The 26401-nt window shown below is 59.1% G+C and overlaps 1 protein-coding gene across 3 annotated transcripts in view; it reads left to right on the plus strand.

Annotated features, from left to right (window-relative positions):
- Gramd1b (GRAM domain containing 1B) overlaps positions 1-24915 on the plus strand; it is a 114876-nt gene extending 89961 nt beyond the window's left edge. For 2 of the 3 annotated variants that reach the window (XM_013009656.1, XM_013009657.1), the window contains exons 4-20: positions 967-987; positions 9060-9144; positions 9532-9635; positions 10983-11078; positions 12771-12851; positions 13946-14061; positions 15556-15712; positions 16616-16805; positions 17803-17946; positions 18546-18664; positions 18960-19102; positions 19693-19796; positions 20193-20396; positions 21103-21193; positions 22818-22925; positions 23210-23327; positions 24386-24915. In XM_013009656.1, the coding sequence (XP_012865110.1) occupies positions 967-987; positions 9060-9144; positions 9532-9635; positions 10983-11078; positions 12771-12851; positions 13946-14061; positions 15556-15712; positions 16616-16805; positions 17803-17946; positions 18546-18664; positions 18960-19102; positions 19693-19796; positions 20193-20396; positions 21103-21193; positions 22818-22925; positions 23210-23327; positions 24386-24475 (1971 nt within the window). In that variant the 3' untranslated portion in view covers positions 24476-24915. Of the gene's footprint in view, positions 1-966; positions 988-5620; positions 5771-9059; positions 9145-9531; positions 9636-10982; positions 11079-12770; positions 12852-13945; positions 14062-15555; positions 15713-16615; positions 16806-17802; positions 17947-18545; positions 18665-18959; positions 19103-19692; positions 19797-20192; positions 20397-21102; positions 21194-22817; positions 22926-23209; positions 23328-24385 lie in introns of those variants that run through there. The other variant, XM_013009655.1, reaches the window with a different exon arrangement.
- The last annotated feature ends 1486 nt before the right edge of the window (positions 24916-26401 follow it).

Consider the following 26401-nt stretch of genomic DNA (forward strand, 5'->3'; position numbering starts at 1 on the left):
CTGAGGCAGCGCATTGGTCCCTCGCGTCACCTGCAAAGCGAGGGGTCCGGTGTCTGCAGAGGTGGTGCGGTGGGAAGGAAGGGGGGTGAGGGGCGGTGGACCCCAGGCCCGGTGCTCAGTCACCCATATCCCGCCAGGCGCGCCCAGAGCGCACCGAGGGCCGGCTGCCCGTCCGGCCTTCGAGCTGGCTTCCCTGCCCGGGAAGGGCGGAAGGGCACCATGGCGCACAGGCCCACGCCTCTGGCTGTGGTCAAGGCTACTGACCTGTGCGGGGACCCCTACCGTCTAGTGAATGTGGGTTACAGGGACAGCCGTCAGGGGGAGCTGGACACGGACAAGGCACAGCTCGGCCTCCAGGCCCTTCTCCAGGGAACCTGTTCCCTTCCAGTCTTTGAGGGGCTGGCTGCACAATTTCCCTCCCCGGGGTTGGGGAGGCCCCTTAGCGAAGGCTCCCACCCACCTCCCCCAGAATCTGTCCCGCTAGTGCTTAGGAGCAGAAGAAGGAACTCACGCACCCCACGAGCTTAGAGCACTTCTCTGCAGAAGTCCCCTGTGCTGTCCCCACCGCCGCCCTGTCCACGCTGCCTTCCACAGGGCTGCCCACCTGCCGGGCTGGCCTCCTCCGTCCTCCGCTTCGGGGCAGGGCCTCGTCGGGCCCCGGGTCCTGGATGTGCTCCACACATCCTGAGCCCCCATCCACAGAACCTCGTGATGGGGCTCCGTCTCCCTTCCAGCCGCGCTCTCGCTGGTGCTGCCGCTGCCTGCCCCCCCCCCCCCCCCGCCACGGGCCCGTCCAGCATGAGCTGCGCCTAGGTCTCCTTTCTGCAGCTGTCTTAGAAAGGATGCTCGTGAGCAGCCCCGGGGAGCAGGGGACCGCGCGGGGCTCCCCCCGCCAGTCCTCTGCTGTGTCTCCTCCGGCTGCTCCACCCTGACTAATTTTGCCTTCTTTTATGTTTGTCTTTTCAGAAAAGCCAGAGCTGGTACAATGTAAGTATTCCTGTTTCTCTCCTTGTTGGGTGGGTGGGGAGTGGGCGGGTGAATGAGGAGGGGCGATGTGGGGCTCAGTTCTGGCTTCTCCATGAGCGTTTCCCCTTACCAGCTTCCTCTGTCCCCAAACCAGATGCAGTAATTGTTCTCTGTAGCTGGGCAGGGAAAGGCCTGGTCAAGAAGGATGTCCTGCCCTGCCCCCTGCCCTCTGCCCCCTGCCCCCTGCCCCCTGCCCTCTGCCCCCTGCCCCCTGCCCTGTCCCCTGCTTCACTGACACTCCCGCACAAGGCCGCTCTTGTTTTCAAGGCGGGAGCAGGCAGACAGGGTGCTGGGACTGGGGCAGCCTTGGGGCGTGAAGACCTCATCCCTTGGCACAGACTCTTGGGGATCATCTTGAGCTGAGAACCCTCCCATGGAGTGGAGTTTGACTTGTGCCCTGGCACCTTCACAGGGGCCCCCAGAGCCCCGTCCTGTCACAAGACGTGGCCACCCTGAGGTCTGTGGTGAGGGTGCAGCCGCGCCATCTCTAGGTCACCTGCCTCGTCCGCACAGACAGCCCTGCAGGGCCACGTCCCCTGACTACAGAGCCGAAGCTGGGGCCTTTGAACTCTGCCCTGGAGAGCAGCTGCATGGAGCCTCTTAGCTGGCCCTGGCTGTGTTCTCCGTCTCCGGGACTGCCGGGGGGGGGGGGCTGCCGATGGCTTCAGCCTCTGCCCCCTCTCCGAGCCTGCGTCTGTGTCTTCGTGCATGATGTTGCAGAATGCCATCTCCATCTCTCTTCTTAGCCCAAGTCCTGCTGGAGAGGGGCTCTGCGCAGGGAGGAGCCACTGGGGAATGGTAGACAGGAGAATCTGGCTGTGAATGACAGCTGGAGGGAGTCAGGGAGGGGTCTGGGGAGGGGCCGTGTGTGCGATGCCCAGCCCTTCCCTAATACCAACACAGACCAACCAGCTCCGGGGCTTCCCATCAACCCCTGCCCATCCTGGGTGCTCTTGATTGGTATGTCGGCCGTAGCCCCACCTACCCACCCCACCGGGCCATTCTGATAGGAGGAAGCTGAGGACTGGGATGGACTGGGGTGCTGGACCCCTCCCCCTCATGGCTTTCACCTCCCACTTAACCTGTGTCGTCCCCAGGCTGCTCAGGGCTGGTAATGGAGGAGGGGGGAGGAGAAGCGCTCTGCCAGGGAGGGGAGGGGAGGGGGGGATACAGGCCTGGCTGTTCTTCCTGGCAGCTGTCTCGGGCTGGCTGTTTCAGAACTCCATCGTCCTCTACCCAATGGTCCCTTTTGAGAGGGAAGTGCCTGACCACGGCCCTCTACCCCCGTCTGTCCCTCCTCTCCCTCAACCTCCATCTTCTCCAGTCTCTCATTCCATCTTCAACTAGCCTTCCCTTTCCCATTGATTCTCCCTCGGCCTCCTCACCTCCCCGGCCCCCTGCCCAAGACGTGGCTTCTCGGACTGCAGCGGCAGCGGAGACACCTTGGCTGGAGGATGGGCGGGGCTGCGGCAGGCCCAGAGCCCAACCGGAGAGCCTCACCGGTCCCGGAAAACTGCCCCTGCCCCCCCCCTGCAAAACCTCCAGGAGGCAGAAAGGAATGAACGTGGGGGAGCAGACCCCGGTAGACGGAAAATGGAGAGATGGGCAGAGAGGGGACTTTCCCTTCGGCACCAGACGGTGTCAGAGCAAGAGAAATAAATTCTGGCCTGGATGTGAACCCGTGTGGGCCCCGTGGGGTGGTGGCGGATGCATCCTTCTCTACCTTGCTTCTTTCCTGGAGTGCCGCCTGGCACCGGCTACCCGACGCCCGTGCCCACTAGAACACTGGCTTTGTGGGGGTGCATAGCGCCAGCAGGGCTAGTCCTATGGACAGCCAGCAAACCTGGCAGGGATAAGTATGAGAAAGGAGGGTCGAAGCTTTGTAGGCTCAAACCCCATGTGTCATGGGCGGGGGGGGGGGGGACAAGCCCCCAGCCTGGCACTTTCTGAAGGACTGCCTCTCTGGCCCTCATCTACTACCTCCTTTTGTGATGTACCCGTGACCCTGAAGACCCTCATCCATCATCTCCCTGGTGTGATCTCATCTCTTCTGATGACACACCCTTCCCTACCCTTTTTGTTGGTGGTCGTGGGACCTGGACGCTGTCCCTCAGCTCTTCAGCTCAAGGCGAGCGCTCTACCGCTTGAGCCACAGCGCCACTTCCAGTTTCCTGGTGGTTTATTGGAGATAAGAGTTTCACGGACTTTTCTGTCCCAGCTGGCTTTGAACCGTGATCCTCAGATCTCAGCCTCCTGAGTAGCTAGGATGACGGGCGTGATCCACTGATGCCCGGCTCCTTCCCTACCCTGGAGCTGCTGCTTCCACATGGCGGGGTGCCTCTCCACCTCCTGCCCCCTTGCCCCACACCTGGCTCAGGCTGCCGGATGTCCTGTGTGGATCTTAACTGATTTCTTCCTAGGTGAGGTTAATGCTGTACTCTGATACATTTTTCCCCTCCTGAGTTCCCTCGTTCCTGCCGAGCCCAGGGAGGGGGTACCACTTGGTCCCCGCTCCTGATATTTGCCTTCGAGTTAATGTTTAGGCCAGGGCCAATTCCCCTGGCTCAGTGTCTGGCCCTGCCCTGCCCAGCCCGTGAAGCGGGGTAAAGGGAGACAAAGGCTGATGCAGACTGGGACTCATCTCCGCCTCTTATCTCTCTGGGCAGGTCCTGCCCCTATCTCGCCCACACAGTCATCTTTTTATGGGGCCTCTATCTAGTCCGGGGAACTGCAGTCCAAGGCCTGGCGCCGGGCGCTGAGCCTGGGTGCAGCAGCAGCGTGCTGGGGAGGAGGCAGGCAGGAGGGAGGCCAGGCCTGCAGGGCAGAGAGCTCTGCTCCGCCTGGGTACGGCGGGGTCCGCGCCGGCCGGAATACTCACAGAGGCCCGTGAGGAATGTATTGATTTGGTGAATAATTTCTGAGCGCCCGATATTTGAAATGCGTCATGCTAACTGCTGTAGGAGACAGGAAACTGTTAGAGGCGTGGAAGGTTCCGGGGTGGGAGGTCAAGAGCAGGACGCAGCGAGGCAGGGGCTGACCCCAGGGTCAGAGGGCAGAGTAGGGAGAGGGTGGGGAAAGTCTCTGTGCGGGAGTCAGACTCTTCTACGTTGCCAACAGTGATACCTGGAAGATCCCACATTCCTCCCAATTAGTATCTTTGGGTTGGGGCCCAGCAATCTATTCTTTTTTTTTTTTTTTATGTTGGTCCTGGCACTTGAACTCTGGGCCTGGGCACTGTCCCTCAGCTCTTCAGCTCAAGGCAAGCGCTCTACTGCTTGAGCCACAGCGCCACTTCCAGTTTGCTGGTGGTTCATTGGAGATAAAGACTTTCCTGCCTGGGCTGGCTTTGAACCACGGTCCTCAGATCTCAGCCTCTTCAGTAGCTAGGATGACAGGCGTGAGCCACCGACGCCCGGCGAAACTCTATTCTTTAATGTGTCCGCCAGGTCATCATGCGGTAATTGGAGTGGTATTGTACCATGGTGCTGAGACTTCACCATAGACACACTGAAGACTCTCCTGTCTCCTGGGCATTGTTCCTTTGCCCCCCAGGTCTGAGCAGCTGACCCCCGTCTTAGTGGCGCTGAGGGAGGACAGCATCCTGGGAGAGGAAGGAGGTGCCTCAGACAGACCCCAAGGCCGTTGACCTCAGCTTCTCCCCGGCTAGCACACGTCCGAGAGCCGCTCGGCGGTGCAGCGCCCAGCCTGCTGGTTTGCCGTTGGAAATGGGTCAGCCAGGGGGAGACATGTCTCAAGACATCCCTGGCTCTTTGAGTCTCAAATTTCAGATTTCATCATCACCGTGGTGCCCTTGGCACCACCCCTCCCTCCCCCCCACTTGGAACTGTGGCCAGCAACTTTCCATTGCAGGAAACATCTGCTGGGTCGGCGGGGCTAGGCGAGGGGTTACTGCAGGACGTTGGCCGGGCCCATCGCACAGATCCTGTAACTCGAAGCATGTGCAGCTACGGCCAGGCCTCCCTCCTGCCCCAGCGGCTCCTAACAAAGAAGTTGTTTGCTGAAAGGAACGGGCCTGGAGGGGAAAGGGGCGTGTGCAGGGGGTGGGAGGAGAGCCGGCCGAGCTGCGGCTCTGCCCAGGACAGGACTGGTCGGGCGGGCGTGGGACCGGCGGCCTGGTGGGGAGACGGTTTATTCAAATGTGCCACTCTACCTACAAGACAGCAAGGACCAGGGAGCCCCGATCTCTCCTGCGCGCCTAGCAGAAGGCCGTGCGTCACGCTGCAGGCCACACTGTCCGGAGAGCCGGCCAGCCCGCCGGGGTCCCCCCCCCCAAGGCTCCCTGTGTCTGCCTCTTCTGGCCTCCGCGGCCAGGGGTGACCAGGGGTGACGGTGCTGGTGCCGGTCTGCACTGGGGAGGTGGAGGAGGCCTGAGCCACACCCCTCTCGGGGCCCCAGCCTGAAGACTGGCAGGACGGATAAAACAGACAGAACCTCTTCGTCTCGTTCATGAGGCCTGGCACCGAGGAAGAAGCAGGAGCCCGAGATCGCCCCTCTTCCTCCAGCCCAATGCAGCCCGCCGCTTGGGCCCCGGGGGGACAGTAGGGAGCGCACAGAGGGAGGGGCCGGACTGGGGGCCATGGAGTCCCTGGCCGAGTCTGGGGTCCTGTGGAGCCTCCTGCTGGAGCAGGGCGGCTGGCGTCTCCGGTGGCACATGAAGATGTTTGCCCGCGAGCTCGCTGCTGCTGAGCACTGCTGCTGGCACGGATCTGAGGAGCTCCCCGCTGTGAGTGTGTGACCCCGTGTCTCTGTCCCCACGGCCCTTCTGGGCGCCCTCGCGTGCCCCGCTTGGCTCCAGACTTGACAGCCCTAGAGTGGGAATTCCCTGGCCATTTCCAACGGGAGGAGACTGCTTTGACGGTTGGTAGGGGGGAGGGAGGGGGAGGGGGCGAGGGTCCAGCCCCCCCCCCCCGCGGCATCTCTGTGCTTTATGCTGCAGTGTGGCGATGTCAATCTGCCATCTTCAGGGCCCGTTGGTAGGATTAGGGCCCTTCCCGCAGACCTGGGGTCCGGGGCCTGGGGACCAGGAGGGGCGGCGTGCCTTCCACAAGGCTTGTGCCCGCCACAGGCAGAGGAAGGGCCCTGCGGGGACTGTGGCCAGACTCCGCGCCTCCGTCCCGGTGGACATCGGGGCTGCCCAGAGGAGAGGACAGGCAGATGGCGAGGGAGAATCAGAAGCAGGAGGTGCGCGGGGTCTGTGTGTCCGCAGGGGCTGAGGCCACCCCGCAGGTGCTTCTCAGACCAGGGTTGCAACTTTGTGAACACCAACGAGGAGACTGGAGGCAGTGGGAGCCCCAGAGTAGGTGAACATCAGAGCGAGACAGGGAGACAGACAGACAGACAGACGGAGAGATCTTTCCAGCATCTCTGCTACTTCCAGCTCGCGGACACATCTCCTGTGACACTCCCATTTAGTAACCCCTCCCCTTGGGCAAGTTGCTCGACCTATCTGTGACTCAGTTTCCTCCAGTGTGAAGCAGGGTTTTGGAAGCCCTTCTGTGCCGTGTAGCTCATTGTGTGCTCGCCTAACAGCCGCTCGCGGTGAGGAAGCCGAGTGTGGGGGACACTGTGGCCAGGGGGCCAAGCACGGGCTTGTGATGTGTGGGCCAGGGGGCCGGGCGGATTGGCGTCTCAGGACCGGGGATTGTTGCAGCCAAGGGTTTTCCTAGTCGTAGAGGTCATGACCTTGAGGACGTCCACCCCCAGGGGACTTGGTGCCTGGTTCAAGTACTTGGCGGGTGGTTTCGGGACTCTGGGGGCGCAGGGCGGTACAGCAGTGTTCTGGACAAGGCATCTGGGCACCTGCTAGCAAGAAGAAACGCTAGGCATTCAGATTCATTACAGACCAGGTGACCCACAGCCTTCTGCCATCTCTCTCCTCCCTCCCCCCCTCGCCTCCCGGCCGTTTCCCTTTTCCCTCTCTGCTCCCCTTCTCCACCCGACCTTCCCTCTCCCGTGGGAAACCTCCCCAAACTAAAGCCACGCCACATCTCCCACCAGGACATCCTGACACGAACTCCCTTTGTTCAAGAGACCATCAAGCACGGCTTGGGGGGCTTTGCGCGGTACAGATTCACACCTGGCGTCCGATTCCCCATAAGCCACGCCGCTTGCTAAGAAGCCCCAAATGAAAAGTTGGGGTACGGGGGGTCAGTCTTTCCTCAGGACAGCTGTCTGCCTGTGGATTTCCAGGGAAGTGGGTGTCGCACCAGAGGGACACTCTGCCCGGGCGTGGGCTCCCGGCCCCTGCTCGGCGGCCCGGGTCTGCAGGAGTCAGTCGAGGCTGGTGGAGCCCGGCTGTCTGTGGCCCTGTGCAGCCTCCTCGGTCCGTCATCTGTGCTTCCATAGTGGTTTTTGTTGAGGGGGGGAGGAGGAGAGAGAGAGAGAGAACATCTACTTTAAAGATTGTGAGCTCTGTAAACGCGGGGTTGCTGTCGGTCCATTGGGCTGGCTTCTTCGTAGTTATTGGTCTATGGGGTTGAGCCGCACCCAAGGCCTTGGGATGGTGAGTTCCGGGCCAGCCAGCGAGAGCCCCACAGCGCATCACAGGGTCAGATTCTCTGTAACTGGCTTTTCCCACCTAAGCTCCTGTTTCTTCCCTGGCCTCCTATGTCTGTGAGCAAAAGATCCTCGCTTTGAGTCCCGGGGCTTGTGGGTAAAGGGGCCTTACCTTGAAGGGTGCCCCCACCAGCAGTGCTAAGACATTGACTGCGAGCTTCCCTCAGGATTAGGAGTTCATCTACCAGGACGGGGAGGGACACTGTGCCCCTTGAATGTCGGGTGTGCTTTTCATTTCTCCATCTTCCTGTTTTTGTTTGTTTTTGTTGGTGGTGAGGCTTAAACTCACCTGAGCCTGGGCGCTGTCCCTGAGCCTCTTTGTGTTCAAGGCTAGCTAGCACTCTACCACATGAGCCACAGCACCCCTTTCATCTTTTGAGTGGTTAATTGAGGCTGAGTGTCTCACAGGACTTCTGCCTGGGCTGGCTTCGAACCACGATCCTCAGATCTCAGCCTTCCGAGCAGCTAGGATGACAGGCGTGAGCCACCTGCGCCTGGCATCTTCCCCCCGCCCCTTTTTTATATGAGTTAGTTCAATTGAAGATGATACAGAACTCAGACTAGAGCGAAGAGCAGGCTCTGCAGGAATCGAGGCTGGGCTCCCTTTGAGTGCACAGCTGAGGTGGGAATGGCTGGCAGACTAGAGACAATGAACCACCAGGATGTTTTAGAAGGTGGTTGTTACTGTACACAGACTCCTAGACCAAGCGTCACGCTACCTGTACGGTGCGCGAGGTCCAGATGATGGTGGGAATGGAATCAGGGCTCGCAGGAACAGCTTATTTTTAGCCAGACTTCTCAGTTCCACCGGTGGCCAGGGGACCCTTCCTGCGGCCTTCACTGGCTTTTATTTGGTTTTCCTCTTTGCTGTCTCTGCTTGGCCCCTTACCTTCCCCTCTGTCTCCTCGTCCTGCTTCTTGGCTATTTCAGGAGCGTCTTCTTGGCACCTTTGTGGCTAGACATGGTGCCTGCCAGCCTTGCCCAGACCCTGGTCCTAAACCCTTGAAACTCTTGACTCATGCCTTTCCTAGTATTGGCCTTATGATTTTTTTTTTGGTGCCATGATTTAAAATAAAATCACATAGCGAAGAGTTCACTGCGTCAGTGCTGCTGACGTCTGAGAGACACTGGCCGCTGTCCCTGGGCCCTGCTTCACTGCCCAGGGGCCTGTGGCTGGCAGAGGATGTCCCAGGAGGCCCTGACAGTCACCACCCTCCTTCCCGCCCAGGGACCCTCGAAGGCTCTGCCTTCATGTTTTGTGAGTGATGAGTGTTGGATACAGAGTCTGCAGAAACCGCTTCTCTGCATTGGTTTTCCATCCCAAGGCCTGCTTTGCTGCCCAAGCCTCCAGGGCCTCTGGGGTAGCAGAGCCTGCCTGGCCTCCTCCCGGGCCTGCGGCCTGGCTCTCTAGTCCTCCTTGATATCTGGCTAATCCCGCCTTGGCCGTTGTCATGCAGGTGTTAAGCCCCACTTACAAGCAGAGAAATGAAGACTTCCGAAAGCTCTTTAAGCAACTTCCAGACACGGAGCGCCTCATTGTCGGTGAGCTGGCGGCCTGGGAGGGGTCAGGCAGGAAGTTGCGCAGGCTGCTTCTGTGTGGAGCCAGCCCAAGTGAGCACGTGCGCCTGGAGCCCGCGAGTGTGCCCTGAGCGGAGGGCCGACCCCAGTGCACCTGGTTCAGGGCGCTCACGGTAGCTTCCGGTACCCGCCCAGAGGGAGTCACAGGCACATGGGCAGATGGAAAAGGGATTGGCAAGCCCCACTGGCCCTTCACCATCTGTGTGTGCCCTGGCTTGAGGTGCCAGAGACTTCCTTGGTTCAAGGATCTGGCAGACCTGGTCATGGGCAGGTGATTGAGCTCCCCTGGGCCTAGTGGGAGGGTGGCTGCATGCTCCGGCACCGCTGAGCGCCCATCCTGTTCCCTGACAGACTACTCGTGCGCACTCCAAAGAGACATCCTTCTCCAGGGCCGACTCTACCTCTCCGAAAACTGGATCTGCTTCTACAGCAACATCTTCCGCTGGGAAACTCTGGTAAACACCCGGGACCCTGGCAGAGGTGTAGTTCGGGGGTCAAGCTTTAGCCTCGTGTGCTAAAGCCATTCTTGGTTCATTCCCCAGTGCTACTTAAAAGTAAGAAAAAAGGAAGGAGAAGAAAAAATCTGAAGACCTGGGCGTTGGGCTCTGGGGGCTCACGCCTGTCATCCTAGATACTTAGAAAGCTGAGATCCAAGGATCATAGTTCAAAGACAGCCCAGGTAGGAACATCCATGAGGCTCTTATCTCTAATTAGCCAGAAAAGCCAGAAGAAGTGCGGGTGTGTCTCAAGTGGTAGAGCACCATCCTTGGACAAAAACAACAACAACAACAAAATGAACACCCAAGGTTCAATGCTCAGGTTTTGAGTTCAAGCCCCAGTACTGGCTCAGAAGAAGAAATAAAAAGACTTGGGACTCTCTCCCTTGGGCTCTCTCCTTGGCCGTGGCTACACAAGGCTGCCCCCAGTCTCTTCCTGAGCTAACTGAGTTTTCTCCCTGTCATTTGCCCAGTTCATGCCAGCACACGCCTGAGTCTTGCAGAGTGCCCAATTCCGAGTTCCAATGAAGCTATCTCCTCTTTCACACATTTTCCTCCCACCTCTTGGGTGTGGAAGAGGGTATGAAGAGCATTTGCTTCTGGCAAATGCAGGAAATTATTTGGCATAAGTTGCTACTCAGGAGGATACAGTAAAGTAGGAAGGGCTTTGGCCTTGGCGCCCAGAACTGACTTGTGTGTGCTTTTAAAAGCCGATTCACTGTGAATTTATGCCAGTTTTTCTTTAGAGTCCATATAGCCCTCACCTTATAAAATAAGATACAGACAAACTAAGGAGGTCATTGTTTTTATTTATCTTATTTTTTGTGCCAGTACTGGGATTTGAACTCAGGGCCTGGGCACTGTCTCTTAGCCTTTTTGTTGTTGTTCAAGGCTGTGCTCTACCACTTGAGCCACACTTCTGCTTCTGGTTATTGGCAGTTAATGAGAGATGAGAGTCCCATGGACTTTTCTGCCTGGGCTGGCTTTGAACTGTGAACCTGGAGTAGCTGGGACTCCAGTGCCTGGCTCCCAGTGCCAGCTTCTCTGAACATGTAGCAAACTGCAGAAGTGAGCGCGACAAACGCTTCCTAAGCCCAGAGCCCAGGCTCCCGTGGCCGCCGTGCGGCCCAGTTCCTACAGAGCCGCCTGACCAAAGGGAATAATCGTGGGCCCCCGCCAGGGATGAGATCTGTGCGCTGTGGTGGGATTTCCTCTCTCACCTGGGGGCCCAAGCAGACACGTCTCCCGACTCTGCCAGTGCCCCTCTTGCTCAGTATCTACTCTCTGTGTCTGTGGGGATGCCAGCTGACAGTCCGTTTGAAAGACGTCTGCTCCATGACGAAAGAGAAGACAGCCCGCCTCATTCCCAATGCTATCCAAGTCTGCACAGATTCAGAAAAGGTAAACTGAGTCAAATTCTGGCCTTTGGGACCTACCCACCCTCCTCACACATTCTTCTGCGTTTCAGCCCTAAACTGCATTCATCCAGCCCGCTGCTAAGTGGGCTGGAATGAGACGCAGGAAACGATGCAGATGCGGGCGCTGTGGGGGTTGGGGCCGAGCTGCGGGGGAGGCGTGCGTAACGCTGGACTTGGATCCAGTCCTGTGCGTGGAGGCGTGTTAAGTGACCTCTCTGCACCTCAGGTTTCTGGAATCTAAAACAGGCCTAGCCATCCTTATTTAGAGTCTAGAAATGATGCCCCATGAAAACACCGCAGAAAGAGAAGCCATCACTGTCCCCATCGACCAGGCGGATGACGCGTCTGATTAGAGATGGACTGCGCTTGTGCCTGTGGACGGAAGGCGGGAGGTCAAAGTTTAGAAGAGGGAACTCAGTGATCTTGAACTTGAAGCAGAGCTGAGAGCTGGCAGGCCGCCGGCAGGGGCATCTCCTGGGCCTGGGTCTCTCGCTCCTGTGCAGTTGGGTAGTGGGGTGCTTAGAACTGTGCGAGTCTAGGTTCTAGGGTCAGATAGGCTTTAGTCCCCATTCTCTGTCCAGCATGGACAGGTGTTGTCATTGCCTGCGTTGTCTAGCTTGTTCTTAGCTGTCAACCCCTGCTCTTCACGTAAGGCTTTGTGTGGATTTTTTTATTCTCTCTCTCTCTCTCTCTCTTAGTTAGTGCTCACTTATAAGGCAGGTACTCTACCGCTTGAGCCACATCTCCGGCCCTTCTGTATGGTTTTACATGAAATATCGCTTGTGAAGCTCTGAGCAGATGCTCAGTGAAATGCAGCACTCTGTCCTTCCTCCTGAACGTTACCCCCAGCCCGCCGGTCCCTCTGGCCGCGCAGACCAGCCTTGTTCCGGTCGGTGCTGTGCCGTTCCCTCCACACACACAGGAGAGCCAGCACAGGCGCGTCCTTGCACAGGCGTGTGCACGTGCACATGCGTGCAGCCAGAGAGCCTGGGGGATTCGAACGGTGGAGCGGGGTTTGCCTTTCCTCTCAGCTGCTTCCAAGCTCTCCCCTGACTAGGTTCCCGTTGTAGATGAAGAATTTTATTTTCTTTTTTATGGGAGGGACATTGTCAAACCAAAGAGAAAAACACTGAAGAAAATGTAAATTAAGGGGCTGGGAAGGTGGCTCAGTGGTAGAATGTTTGACTTGCATGCTTGAGGCCCTGGGTTCGATTCCTCAGCACCACATAAGCAGAAAAAAAGCCAGAAGTGACGCTGTGGCTCAAGTGGTAGAGCGCTAGCCTTGAGCTGAAGAGCTGAGGACAGCGCCCAGGCCCAGAGTTCAGGCCCCACAACCAGACCCAAAAAAATAAGAAAATGTAAATTAAATTTTTAAAAAAGCTGGGTGTGGGGTTGTGGTGAGGATGGAGACCCCGGGCCCAGCGCGCTGCCCGGCACTGGCTGCCTGCGCTGTGATCTCGCATGGCGGGACCCCGGTGCATGTTCGGGTGAAGTCACATCAAGGGGACCATGCTGCGGCTTGCTACGTGGGCAGCCTTTGGTGGGGGGGGGAGGATTGACTCCAAACACACACACACCAGGACAGAGCAATTCCGCCAGCCGCAGACCAGCGCCCCCCCCCCAGGCTATTATAAATCTGAACACGTGTTTCTTAGGGTTTTCTTTTCCAACCTAGCACTTTTTCACTTCGTTTGGAGCCCGGGATCGGACGTACATGATGATGTTCCGGCTCTGGCAGAATGCGCTCCTTGAAAAGGTAAGTGCTGCCCCGCCCCGGCCTTCAGCCAGCCAAGGAGGTGCTGGTCCCCGTGGGGCTTGCTTCTCCTGCGGCGCGGCACCGGCCAGGTCCAGGGGAGCCCCACGCCCCCATGGTGCGGACGTCCGGCAGTCCTGGAGGGAGCTCATGGCCGAGAGCACGGCCTCAGCCTGCCAAGGAAAGCCTTCGACCCCACAGTGTTCAAATGTCCCAACCCGACGTGGCAAAACATGCAGCCCCAGGAATAACTGCTGTGGAAAAGAAACAACTGTCATGAGAGGAAAGGGGGGTGGTGGTGGTTCCGTGCTGGTCCTTGGGCCTGAACTCAGGGCCTGGGTGCTGTCCCTGAGTGTTTGCGCTCAAGGCTAGCGCTCTGCTACTTAAGCCACAGCTCCACATGTGGCCTTCTTGGTGCTTAGAGAGAAGAATCCCTTAGCCTTTCCTGCCACTCTGGCTTTGAACTGGGCTCCTTAGCTCTCAGCCTCCTGAGTGGATGGGATTACAGGTGTGAGCCACCAGTGCCCAGCAGGAAAGGGTTTATAGTTGCAGATCCCCAGATATACGGGGCATGGCTCCTGGGCCAATGGGCCGGTGAGGCCGCCGAGGGGCGGGGGTTCGAGAGGCCCCTGTGGGACGGAAGGGAGGGCGTGGCCAGGGCGGCGCGTGGGCTCTCTGTGGGCAGGTGTGAATAATGTCAGGGGGCCTTGGGGCCTGATCACCCCTGGCTTCGGGGAGTCAGGGCGGAGGAACCTGGTCGGGGGGGAGAAGGTAGGGTCCCGTGGGTGCGTACGGCCTTTGGGCAGATTGCTTGGTTTGTTACGCATCGTCTGGCTCTAGGAATTTTCTTACTCTGGGAGCTTCACTCCTGTCAGCAAGGTGCTAGATAACAGAGAATCAAGCTGGGGTGCCGGGACCGGGGGCTGGGGCCTGAAATCCTAGATGCTCAGGAGGCTGAGGTCCAAAGAGGGCCTGACGTCCACTCGGGAAAGGGTAGCGTGGCTTTCTCCCTCCCGGGGAGCGGGCCTGTGTGCGGTGCCCCTGTGCGAAGGGGGGTCCCGAGGAAGAGGCTCAGCGCCCCTGTCTCCTCCCCGCAGCCGCTGTGCCCCAAGGAGCTCTGGCACTTTGTTCACCAGTGTTACGGGAACGAGCTGGGCCTGACCAGCGACGACGAGGACTACGTGCCCCCGGACGACGACTTCAACACCATGGGGTGAGCGAGGCCCAGGCGGGCGGCCCGGGGACTGGGACTCGGGGTGGGGTGGCGGCCAGCGTGCCCGGGGGGGCAGAGTGGCCTGTCCTGTGAGTAAGGGAGGCCTGGAGGACTCCAGAGGGGACGGCGAGGCACGGTGGAAGAGCATGTAGAGGGCTGAGCAGGGGGGGGGCAAGGCCACGAGGCGGAGGGGGCAGCGGTGAGGGTCCTGCGCCCGCGGGACTGGCCGGTGCTCCGGAGTGGGATGCGCAGGGTTGAAATTGTCCAGCTCACATCGTCACAGAACCGTTCTGGCTTCTGTGTTGGAAATAACCTGAAGGGAGCGGAACAGAAGCCGTGAATAATTTAGGTAATCTAAGTGAAGGGTGACAGTGTCGGGAGCAGGTTGGGGACCGTCAGAAATGGCTATAAGCAGTTCGGGCCTGGATTTGCTGATGAATCAGAAAGGAACAAACGGCGACAGTAAGGCTGGTTGGCTGACTTGGCCATTTGGAAAAACGGAGAGGTGCCACATGGAGACGGACAAAAGTGTGTGCAGAACGGTTCTGGGGGAGGTAGGAGGTGGGTTTTACCAAATCAAGCTGGGGGAACCTGCTAGCCGAGTGGGAAGGTCAGAGGAGGCCAGGAAACATTTAGGAGAGTCGGGGGGGTCACAGGAAAATGTGGGCCTCGGGGATGGCTGCAGCCACCTCGGTACCGAATATTCCAGGACTGGAAATGAGAGCATGGAAGAATCTAGGAGAAGGTAGCCACAGAGGTGGTGAGGAAAACCCCGGGGGGGAGGGCGGGAGGTACACCGGGAAGCCCAGGGGAGCAGGGATTGTCCCCGTGTCCCTCGCTGGAGTGAGGTGAGGAGCGACACGGACCATGAGAGCTTGGGAAGGTGGCCATGGGGGACAGGCTAGAGGAGGGACAGGTCAGGAAAGAAATGGAGTGTGTGGTGCTTAGACCTGGGCGTGGTGAGTTGCCGGCAGGGACTAGTGGTGTCCTGCTGACTTCGCCAACACTGATGGGGTTATCTCTACCATGTACATAATGGTTCACCACACCATTGTGTGATGCTGCTCCCAATCATGATTATAAAGTGGGGGGGGGGGACAGAAGCACCCCCGACTTGGAGATTTCTTCTGGTGTGCACGATGCAGAGAAGTTGGTTAGCTGTCACCCAGAATTTGGTGGGTACCACCGAGTCCTGCCTTGGGTAGCGTTTGGAACTTAGCAGGGCGGTTCTAGTTGTTAGGGAGGGATGGAATCCAGTGGACCAAATGGTTCGACATTAATAAAGGTCATAGGTAGGGATAAATCTAACAGGAAAGGGAACTTTTTCATGGGCTGGGTGGGGCGAGGTAGGGTGAGTGGGAAGGTTTTAGGGAGGTAGATTTTTTGGTAAGAGGAAGCAGGGAAGCCTGCTTTTTAGATGGACACAGGCCCAAGTTCTAAGAAGTGTCGGCGATCTTGATCATTGAGACTAATGTGGGGCGGCGTCTTCTCCAGATACTGTGAGGAGATCCCCGTGGAGGAGAACGAAGTGAACGACAGCTCCTCTAAAAGCAGCATAGAGACCAAACCCGATGCCAGCCCTCAGCTGCCCAAGAAGTCCGTCACCAACAGCACGCTCACCTCCACAGGGAGCAGCGAGGCCCCCGTCTCGGTGAGAGCGGCGGCCACGGCCCCGTCCCGGCCCAGCACCCAAGGCTCTTAGATACCCGCAGGAGCTCATGCATGCATCTGTGGTCAGTTCCTTAAGGAGGTATCAGGACTCCTGGGGTTCTCTGTGACCTGGTGCTGGGCCCCGCACTGGCTTCTAGCTGGCTAGGTTATGTGACGTGGTTTGACGTGGGAGATTAAACTGTTCCACGTCCCCTGTGAAGTGGGTTCTGGCTGCTCTCGATCCACCCCTCTCTTGGAAATTGGTCTTGGGCCCATATTTTTTATTTCTGTTGCCTTGGTCTGAAGTCAAAATCCCGTGTGGGAACTGTAGAATGCTTATTATTGTCAGGTGCCAGTGGCTCACGCCTGTAATCCTAGCTACTCAGGAGGCTGAGATCTGAAGATTAAGGTTTGGAGCCAGCATAGGCAGAAAAGTCCATGAGTCTCTTACTTCCCGTTAACCAGCAAAAGTGGAGGTGTGACTCAAGTGGTAGAGCACCAGCCTTGAGCAAAAAAAGCTAAACAAAAGTTTAAGGTCCTGACTTCAAGCCCCAGTACTGGCATACTGTCATGTGAGCACGCACACACACGTGCATGCACGCATGCACACACGCACACATACACACAGAACAGTTCATCTATTTGTTTACTATGTATCGAGTTCTCTGAAGTTTATTGTTCTGCTAGTCCTGGGGCTTGAACTCAGGGCCTGGGCACTGTCCCTGAGCCTCTTTGTGCTCAAGGCCAGCGCTCTACCACTTGAGCCACAGCGCCACTTCGGGTTTTTCTGAGTAGTCCAGTGGAGGTCAGAGTCTCACAGCGTTTCCTGTGAGCATGAGGATGTCCCGGCCAGGCCGTATCTCCCATGGGGGGGCGGGCCCCTCACTGCGTGTCTCCGCTGCAGTTTGACGGCCTGGCGCTGGAGGAGGAGGGGCTGGAGGGCGACGGGCCCCTGGAGAAGGAGCTTGCCCTGGACAACATCATAGGGGAGAAGATGGAGATCCTTGCGCCTGTCACCTCCCCCTCCCTGGACTTCAACGACAACGAGGACATCCCCACCGAGCTCAGCGATTCCTCAGACACTCACGATGAAGGTAGGCGGCTCAGCGTGACCCCCGGTGCCTTCCGGAAGGCTTGCAGTGCGTGTCTGGGGTCCGCCTGCAGACCCCGGAGCTCTCTGTGTACCAAAGGGCACCTTGGTGTTAGCTACGCCCGCTCCAGAGCCCTGCAGGGCCCGTCTTCCTGCACGTGTCCCGCAACGCTTGTCCTGCCGTTCAGACTTGTCTCAAAATGCCCCTCCTGTTAATAGCGGCTTGTCCGGCGCGGTGCCCCACAGCCACGGGAGGCCAGGAAACCTTGACATGTCCCAAGGAAAGCATCGCTCAGTAGATCCCCGGAAATAACGCAGACTTCAACAGACTCTTCCTCAGGATAGCTACAGAACTCACTAGTGACTCGAGCCAGGGGTGTTCACTAGACCAGCAAAGAGAGAGGTTTGCGCGTTGCAGGGGTTGGAGCCTTCCCTTCTCCCAGTGCCCCAAGCAGACACCTTCCCGGGCCCACTCGGGAAGTGTGCGGCTCCTGTAGTCCAGGGCGTGGAGCCGGTGCTCGGTGCTCATGGAGCCAGCTGAGTCTCTGGGCTGCTCCTCTGAAGTGCTGGTCGGTTCTTTCTAGCGCGCAGACGCAGAGCTCTCTGGTTCACCTGTGGACGATCACTTTGGGGTCACTAACTTGGGCCCTCTCACCCCTGTGGCCTGGGATCCCGGCCACCACAGTGGGCCGGGTCGGGCTGCCATCTGCCGGGATGGTCCAGCCTGGGCCCTGGAGGCTGTCGCATGCTCCTCTCAACCCCAAGCATGCAGAAAATGTGGGCCTCGGGTCTTGAGGTTGCACACGGGCCTGCGCACACACAGTCATGAGGGACTGGGAGACGCTGGAGGCTCAAAGGAGCCCCGAGTCTCAGCACCCACCTAGGCGGCCTTGGTGGTAGCGCCGCATTAGCTCTCGGGTGGGCAGTGCTGCGGGCAGGTGTGGGCAGGTGCGGGCTGCCCCCGCAGCCCTGCCCACGCCCCCCGCCTGTGCTCCGTGCAGGGGAGGTCCAGGCCTTCTATGAGGACCTGAGCGGCCGCCAGTACGTGAACGAGGTCTTCAACTTCAGCGTGGACAAACTCTATGACCTGCTCTTCACCAACTCGCCCTTCCTGCGGGACTTCATGGAGCAGCGGCGTTTCTCCGGTCAGACCCGCCAGGCCGGCCCTCCCCGCCCCACCCCCCTCCCTCCCTCCACGCTTGCTCCCTGTCCTTCCTCTTTGCCTCCCTCTTCCTGTGACCCTGGAGCTCCCGATGGCCGGACACCCTCCTCCAGGCCTTCCATAAGGCCAGAGCCGCCTCGGGACCCTTGCTGCCCCGTGGCCGGCTTCCCCTGCACCCCGCAGCGCACAGGGCCCCCACTGCTGAGGCAGTCACCCCACTCCCTGGGGAGAGGACATGGGAAGGTCATGCGATGTCCTCCCGAGGGACCTCAGGCCCTGGACACAGTGCCTCCAGTGTTGCCAGCACCCGTAGGAGGCCCGAGACCTCCTCCCCAGCCCCCGGACGGTCGCCACCCTCAGCCCTGCGTGCCCTTCAGCAGTGCCACAATGAGCCTCTTTCTGCTCCGACTCATCCCTCTCCCCCCCTTCCCCCCTTCCCCCTCCTCCCCTCCTCCACCCCCCGCTCCCTCCTCCCCAGCAGTGGGCCTCCTTGGTCCACACAGAGAGGAGGGAGGTGCTCTCGTGGGAGGGCTCCCGAGCCCCGGCCCCTCCCCTCACCCCAGGGCACCCCTCTACCCTCAGACATCATCTTCCACCCGTGGAAGAAGGAGGAGAATGGAAACCAGAGCCGAATGGTTCTCTACACCATCACCCTTACCAATCCGCTGGCTCCCAAAACTGCCACTGTCAGGGAGACGCAGGTGGGAGCAGCCGCAGGGGGCGGAGGGGGGGCTGTCCCGGTGGGCAGGTGGGGGGGGGGCTGGCCCGGTGGGCAGGTGGGGGGGGCTTCCCGGTGGGCGGGGGGGGGCTGTCCTGGTAGGCAGGTGCCGGTGGGTGGGCGGTCTCCATTGCTCAGATGGGCCCCACTTCCAGTGCTTCTGCACTTCCCATTCCAGAGTCCTGGGGCGGGGCGCTTGGGAAAGATGCTTTTCCGCCTGACATCTCTGGGTTTGAAACCCCCTCCCCCTTCCCCTCCCCCCGGCCCGGGATGTGCAGACCATGTACAAGGCGAGCCAGGAGAGCGAATGCTACGTGATCGATGCCGAAGTCCTCACCCACGACGTGCCCTACCACGACTACTTCTACACCATCAACCGCTACACGCTCACGCGCGTGGCCCGAAACAAGAGTCGACTCAGGTACCCGGGTGGGGGTGTGTGGGGGGGTTCAACAAGACAGAGGCCCCTGTGTTAGTGTCACTCGCTTCCTGGGGAAGGGAGGACAGAGCCTCCGTCTTGACGGCTGGTGTTCTGCCATGAGAGCTTCTCTTCACCACGCGGCCCCAGCCAGGACAGCCTGCGTCACCCCCCCATCCGTGCTTCTCTGTGGCTCACACACAAGAGTCTTAGAACGACTCCCCAGTGTGGATTTATTTCCACTTTTCAGATCACTAGTAGCTTTGGCAAAAGTCAGGTGCTGAAACTCAGCTCTTAGAAACGGCAGCCTGTGTGCTTCGCATGCTCTGGGGTGTCTCGTGTGTCCCTCCCAGACAGCAGAAGCCAGCTCCCCGTGCTACGGCGCTTGCGGCCTTCTCTGCTCCTGTTGGAAACCCCTGCGCCTCAAAGCAGTCCTTTGTGTGGGTGTGGGCTGTGTGTCCAAGGAAGGAAGGAAGGAAGGAGTGCAGCCCCCGACAGCCAGTGGGCACAGGCGCAGCGCGTGCATGCTCACCGGTGGGGCGTCCGGGCCTCACGCCAAGCACCTGAGCCTGCGCCTCCGGCTCCTCCCTCAGGGTCTCCACAGAGCTGCGGTATCGAAAGCAGCCCTGGGGCTTGGTGAAAACCTTCATCGAGAAGAACTTCTGGAGTGGGCTGGAGGACTACTTCCGCCATTTAGGTGCGCGCACGGCGCGGGCTGCCAGCTGGCCCGGAGAGCGTGGGAGGGGCCGGCTCTCACTGCGGGGGGGGGGGGGCGTGCAGAGGGGAGGACGAGGCAGTGAGCGGTCTGATGGGCCCCCCCTTGGCTGTGAGAACTGGCGGGGATGGGTCCATCTTTCATGCAACCGTGTCTGCAACTTGATTGGATCGTCAAGGGATCCGATGCCTCCGCGCACCCCCTGGAATGTCCAGAGGAGATGGCTGGGGGGGGCACTGGGGTTCCTCCTTTGGCATCCCCAGGGCCTCTGCCCACCGGCTGGCCTCCCAGGCCCTGGGGTAGGGAGGTGTTCTCGTAGGAAGTGGTCTCTGAAGGCCGGGAAGAGGCGCGGTCATGCGGCCCTTCTGTGCCTGACAGAGAGCGAGCTGACCAAGACCGAGAGCACCTACCTGGCCGAGATGCACCGGCAGTCCCCCAAGGAGAAGAGCAGCAAGACGCCCGCCGTGCGCAGGCGGAAGCGGCCCCACGCCCACCTGCGGGTGCCCCACCTGGAAGAGGCCATGAGCCCCGTCACCACGCCCACCGATGAAGATGTGGGCCACAGGACCAAGCATGTGGCAGGTGGGTCCCCGCTGGGGCTGGGGCTGGAGCCATCGCTCACGCACACGTGCACACGTTTGCACGTATACGCGACTTTGTACCTTGCGTGTGATCTGACTGTAGCTAAGGGTAAGGCTCCCTGTGCACACGTTTGCACGTGTACGCGACTTTGCACCTTGCGTGTGATCTGACTGTAGCAGGGGTGAGGCTCCCTGTGCACACATTTGCACCTTGCGTGTGATCTGACTGTAGCAGGGGCGAGGCTCCCTGTGCACACATTTGCACCTTGCGTGTGATCTGACTGTAGCTAAGGGTGAGGCTCCCTGTGCACACATTTGCACGTATATGTGACTTTGCCCTTGAGTGTGATCTGACTGTAGCTAAGGGTAAGGCTGCCTGTGCACACGTTTGCACGTATACGAGACTTTGCACCTTGCGTGTGATCTGACTGTAGCAGGGGCGAGGCTCCCTGTGCACACATTTGCACCTTGCGTGTGATCTGACTGTAGCAGGGGTGAGGCTCCCGCACTCTGGGCCCTGTTTAACACTTTCATGTGCTCTTACTAACCTCCCGTTGGCCCCGAGCTCGGGGGCTGACCTCATCCTGGGGGGATGGACTTCCTGTTGACCCCATCCTTGGGCCCACCTCCTCTGGGCAGCATCCGGCCAATGTCCCAGGGACCAGCACCGTCCCGGGGCATCTGAGTGGCCTCCTTCTTCTGTGCAGGTTCCACGCAGACGCGGCACACCCCCGAGGACACCCCCAGTGGATTCCACCTGCAGAGCGTGTCCAAGCTGCTGCTGGTTATCAGCTGTGTGTAAGGACTTGACGCTCCCTGCCCCCGCACGCAGCCCCGGGAAGACCCTGCCACCCTCCCGCACACAGCGCCCTCCCTCGCGTCCCCTGCCACCCTCCCGCACTCAGCGCCCTCCCTCGCGTCCCCTGCCGCCTCTCCCGCACTCAGCGCCCTCCCTCGCGTCCATTTGTTTGCTTGGTCCTCTGGTCTTCTCTGTCTGCATCGCAGCCTGTCACTTCTTACCATTTCTATCTTCACTTAGCACCTAGTGAGGCTGCACACGGAGCTCCGACCCGTCAGGACGCAAACGCCAACAGTGAGCGAGGCAGGGCCGCGCCAGAGCCCCAGGCAGGGTAGATGCCGACTGAGGCGGTCCCACGGTTCAGGAGCCCGTTCACTTGCAGCAGGGGCCTAGATGCCTGCCCTGTGCTGGGCAGCACTCACATCCCAGAACCCCAGGAGGTGGGGTGGGGAGCGCTGCGGGTTCAGCCAGCCCGAAGGACTCCACCTGGCATGGGAGAAGTTGGGCGTGGTAGCGTGTGCCCGCCATCCCCACGACTGCGGGAAGTGTAAAATAGGAGGATTGCGGTCCTGAGGGCGGGGGGGAGAAGAGGGGAGAGTGAGACCCTATCTCAAAAACAGCTAGCGTGACATAGAGCTGGAGGTGTGGCTCAGCAGCAGAGCACCTGCCTAGAGAGTGAGTTCAAGCCCCAGTACCACCAAAATAGAGTTAGACATTGTTAAGGGAGGTCCCACAAGCTGTCCTCAATCCTGAGCGGGTCTGGACTTACTCTTCTCCGTTCAGTCCCAAAATGACCCAGGCAGCCCCCCAAGCTGGGAGGAGACACACACACACCACACCGTCCTCCGGCCCCTGCATTACCCTTGCATACACACACACACCCGTCCTCTGGCCCCTGCCTTACCCTTGCACACACACACACACCCGTCCTCTGGCCCCTGCGTTACCCTTGCACACACACACACACACACCGTCCTCTGGCCCCTGCGTTACCCTTGCTCGGCCTCCCTGCCTCACACCAGTCCTGACGCAGGCTCTGGGAGGCCTCGGCTGGTCTCAGTGAGCCCAGGCCCAGCGTGTGGGGCCCTCTGCAGCCGGGAGGGAGGCGCGCTCCTGCTCCTCTGTCTCTGGAGTCCCAGCGTGTGTCGGGAGGCAGGGCGTTCGCTCCTTCCTGGACTCCTTTCCCTGTGGTCCCGGCGCCTCGTATCTTTCTCATGTGCATTCACTTGTTCTCGGCCCCCGACCCCGTCCCCACTCCTCCTTCTAACCTCTGCCTCCTCCTCCTTTCTCTCCCTTGCTCCCATCAATCAGGATCTGTTTCAGGTACTGGCTCTCGGATGATGCCCCTTACACCCCTCATCTTCCTCTCCAGCTTCCCTCCCTTCCCCCTCCCCGTGCCCAGTACCTTTGCCCCGCAGCCCTCTCCGCACTCCCCTGCTCTGCCCAGGCTGCTCCAGACCAGGCTGCTGCTCTCCCCATTTGCTGCTTCCCTTTGCTCATTTCAGAGGACGCAGCTGGGCAGGACCAGCACAGGGGCGGGGCGGGCGGGGCAGAAGCAGTTCCCACCCACAGCCCGGCTGACGGCTGACGGCCCTTGCTTCTCCTTCTTCATCTGTCTTCTAGTCTGGTGCTGCTGGTCATCCTCAACACGATGCTCTTCTACAAGCTGTGGATGCTGGAGTACACCACCCAGACTCTCACCGCCTGGCAGGGGCTCCGGCTCCAGGAGAGGTAATCCTGGCCTTGCCTCCTTCCGAGGCCTAGCTTCCGCCCCAGGGCCCTTGAGATGCCCTCACCGCCCTCACAAACCAGGGAGGGGGAGGCGGCTTTGGGATGAGCCGGGTGGAGAAGCCCTATCGGCTTCCGTCCGCTGCTTTGGGGCGCCCACTGGGTGGTGAGGGCCGTGAGCAGAGGACAAGGTGCTCTGATTTGACTCTTTGTCCTAGGGGTCTGGGAACACAGGACGGTCCGCTGAGCATAACTCCAGCTGCCGGGGCGCCCCCTCTACCCCACAGGTTACCCCAATCGCAGACAGAGTGGGCCCAGCTCTTAGAGTCTCAACAAAAGTACCACGACTCTGAGCTCCAAAAGTGGAGAGAGATTATCAAATCCTCTGTGATACTCCTTGACCAGGTATGGTGCCTGAGCATCTGCCCGTCCCCGCGTCCCCAAAGTGGGCAAGGGGGGGAGGGACAGGGATGGGGATCCCTCCTCATGCTGGGAGAAAGGCCTTCATGCCTCCCGCTCCTGAGGCTCGCTCCTCTCCACCAGCGCGTCCACCGTCCCCGCTTGAAGCCATCCTCACACGGGCGTTAGACGCCCAGGCATTCCTCAGAATAATTAGGGTCAGTAAAATCACATGTTGACTTCACACCAGGAAGGCTGTAAGTTAGTTGAAAACAACCTTTTTCTTATTTATCTTCTTATGTATTTACTATTTTTATAACTTGTAGGCCTTGGACAGGCATATTTGTCTGAGGTCTCTCTGCTTTTATGGATTTGTCTCCTCATTAGACATCTGCCATTTTCCTTTTTGTTTTGTGCTACTTCTGGGGCGTGAAACTCACGGCCTGGGTGCCGTCCCTGAGCTCTTTTGCTCAAGGCTGGCACTCTACCACTTGAGCCGCAGTTCCATTTCTGGCTTTTTGATGGTTAACTGGAGATAAGAATCTCTTGGACTTTCCTGACCCAGCAGGCTTTGAACCACAATTCTCAGCTCTCAGCCTCTTGAGTAACTAGGATTGCAGGCATGGGTCACCAACAAGAGAAAGTTCTAGAGAGATGCAGCGCTTAAGACAGTGAGCCTCACTTTAAATGAGCATCATTATTCCACATACTGTGAAATTTGGGAAATTATGTAGTCACTTAATCACAATCAAAAAAAAAAAAGAACCTTGGGGAAGGTAGGGAGGGAAGGGATAGTAGGGGGAAAACAATGGAGGGGGTAACAATGTTCAAGAGGAAGTGTACTCATTACCTCACTCATGTAACTGTAACCCTCTGTATAGTATCTTTACAATAAAAAAAAAAGAAAAAAAAAGACGGTGAGCCTTCCCAGGGTGGCCAGTGAGGAGCTGACTGAACCCCCTGCTCCCTCCGTCCCGCGGCCTCCTTGGGGACCTCCCACAGGGGTGCGTGACCACCGCTGCCGCGTGGAGACACTCCCTAAGCGCAGGGCCCCTGTCTTCCAGATGAAGGACTCGCTCATCAATCTGCAGAACGGCATCCGGTCCCGAGACTACACGTCCGACAGTGAGGAGAAGCGGAGCCATTACCACTGACAAGGCAGGAGAGGGTGACTGCAGAGACCTGTGCAATACGTGTACATAGACCCTATAAATATATATATATATAAATATATATATATACAGAATATAAATATATATATTATATACAGATTTTAAAGAGATCATACCTATGTACCAGGGAGAAGGCGCGGCCCCCACCCCACCCCACCCCCCTGTCCAGCCAGAGCACTGGAGGGTTGAGGACAGGGACCACCTCTCAGCACCCCGCCCCCGATCCTCCTCCTCCCTCCATTTCTCACCGTTCCCTTGCTGGCCACTCTTGGCTCTTGGAAGGGAAGTGTTGCTGAGCCAAAGTCAGGCCTGTGAAGACCCGCGGTCTCGAGAGAAGTCTCGAGGGGGCATTGCTTAAGGTGCTTCATTCCCGGATCCCTTTTTGATTTGTTTCCAAATAAAAGACAACCTGTTCTTCCCCACCCCTTGCTTCCCTAGGCCTTCTCTCGGGAGCCCAGGAGCATGGGGGGCAAGAGTCGGATCCAAACTTCCACCCTGGTGGCCATTGCGGGGGACCCCTCTGAGGCCCGGGCGGGCGGGCTGGCAGCATCGGAGGGCCTGGGCACAGAGGCCACGGGCCGGCCCGAGCCGCCCTCTCAGCCGGGCCTGCTCTGCCCTGCGCTGCGCTCTGAGCTGGGCTGGCTGTGGTCCCTTTTTCTCTCTGGTTTTTTCTCCCAGGCTGGATCTGGGAGGAGTGTCACTTTTCTAGTGCCTAAAGTCCTATTGTTTCTCTGTGCCCTAAGAGCACGCTGTCTATTAGCCACGGGTAGGACATTTTTGACGTTGTTAAACCCAGGTTAGTGGTTAGAACCCAAGTCAGATCCGTAGCTCTGATCTTTCGCTGTGAGCTGTGAGTTTGAATCTGGGATGTGCTTCAGGGTGTCCTAGCCTCTCCAGGGTGAGCAAGACTTTGAAAGAGAGAGAGAACGCCCTAGGATCGTGGGTGTTGGCAGGTCGTGCCCAGCATTCTGTAGCGAGCGCCCCAGCCCAGCCTCTGTGGGTCCGGCGTGTTTGGCGTCAGCAGTGAAGACAGCTCCTGAGACCGCGGAAGGACAGGCTTTGGCGCAGGTGCTTGTGTTTGGACAGACGGAGCCGCTACCCACACGGAGGCCATCCCATCCCATCCCTGCGTCTCTGGGCTTGTTTGTGTGCGTGTGTGCAAATCCTGCAAGTTTCTGGTTCCAGAGAAGTACGAGATTACCAAGAAGTAGAGGGAAGACGCTGAATTAGGAGCATAAGCCCGCCAGATTTGGCCTACTTGGACTGCTGGCTTTCTCTGATCACGGGAGGCCCTTCTGGGCGTGTCCATGGCCCACACACTACTGGTTTTTTCCGCCATAACCATAGGAATGCTGCCAGCCCTGGGCAGGGCTCATGGACATCCCTAGCGCAGAACCCCGGTTCACCTGGCCAGACGCGCTCCTTCTTCTCCTGGGCCTCTTGGCACAAACGGCAGAAAGAACCCAGAGCCCAGCTCTCCCAAAACACCAGCGCCAAGGAGGGAAGATGTTACCGTGACCAACTGCAGCGGCGGGCTTTTCTTAGAATGGTTTGGAACATTGCATTTTCAGAAATGGAAAGCTTTTGACTTCTTTGAGTCTTGTCTGAGAGCTAGGTCTTGGTATTTTCCAGAGGGACGGTGAGGACTCCGGGTAGCTGCCCGGCCCTCGTCCACGGGAGGAGGGTGGAGAGGTGAGACGCGTCTCACGGAGGCTGCGCGTGCCCCGACCACAGTGGCTCACCACGCAGTCCTTCTTCGTCCCGGACTCTGAGGGAGACGCCTCGGACCGCAGTCAGCACCGTGAGCCACACCGCGAAGGAAAGGTGCAGATGCCAAAGAATTGCCCCTGGGAGTAGCCCGGGGCCCCAAATCACCCCCAGAACTGTTCAATTGATGGCATACGTGAT

This window comes from Dipodomys ordii, unplaced genomic scaffold (assembly GCF_000151885.1).
Source record: "Dipodomys ordii isolate 6190 unplaced genomic scaffold, Dord_2.0 Scaffold10, whole genome shotgun sequence".
NCBI classification, from domain to species: Eukaryota; Metazoa; Chordata; class Mammalia; order Rodentia; family Heteromyidae; genus Dipodomys; species Dipodomys ordii.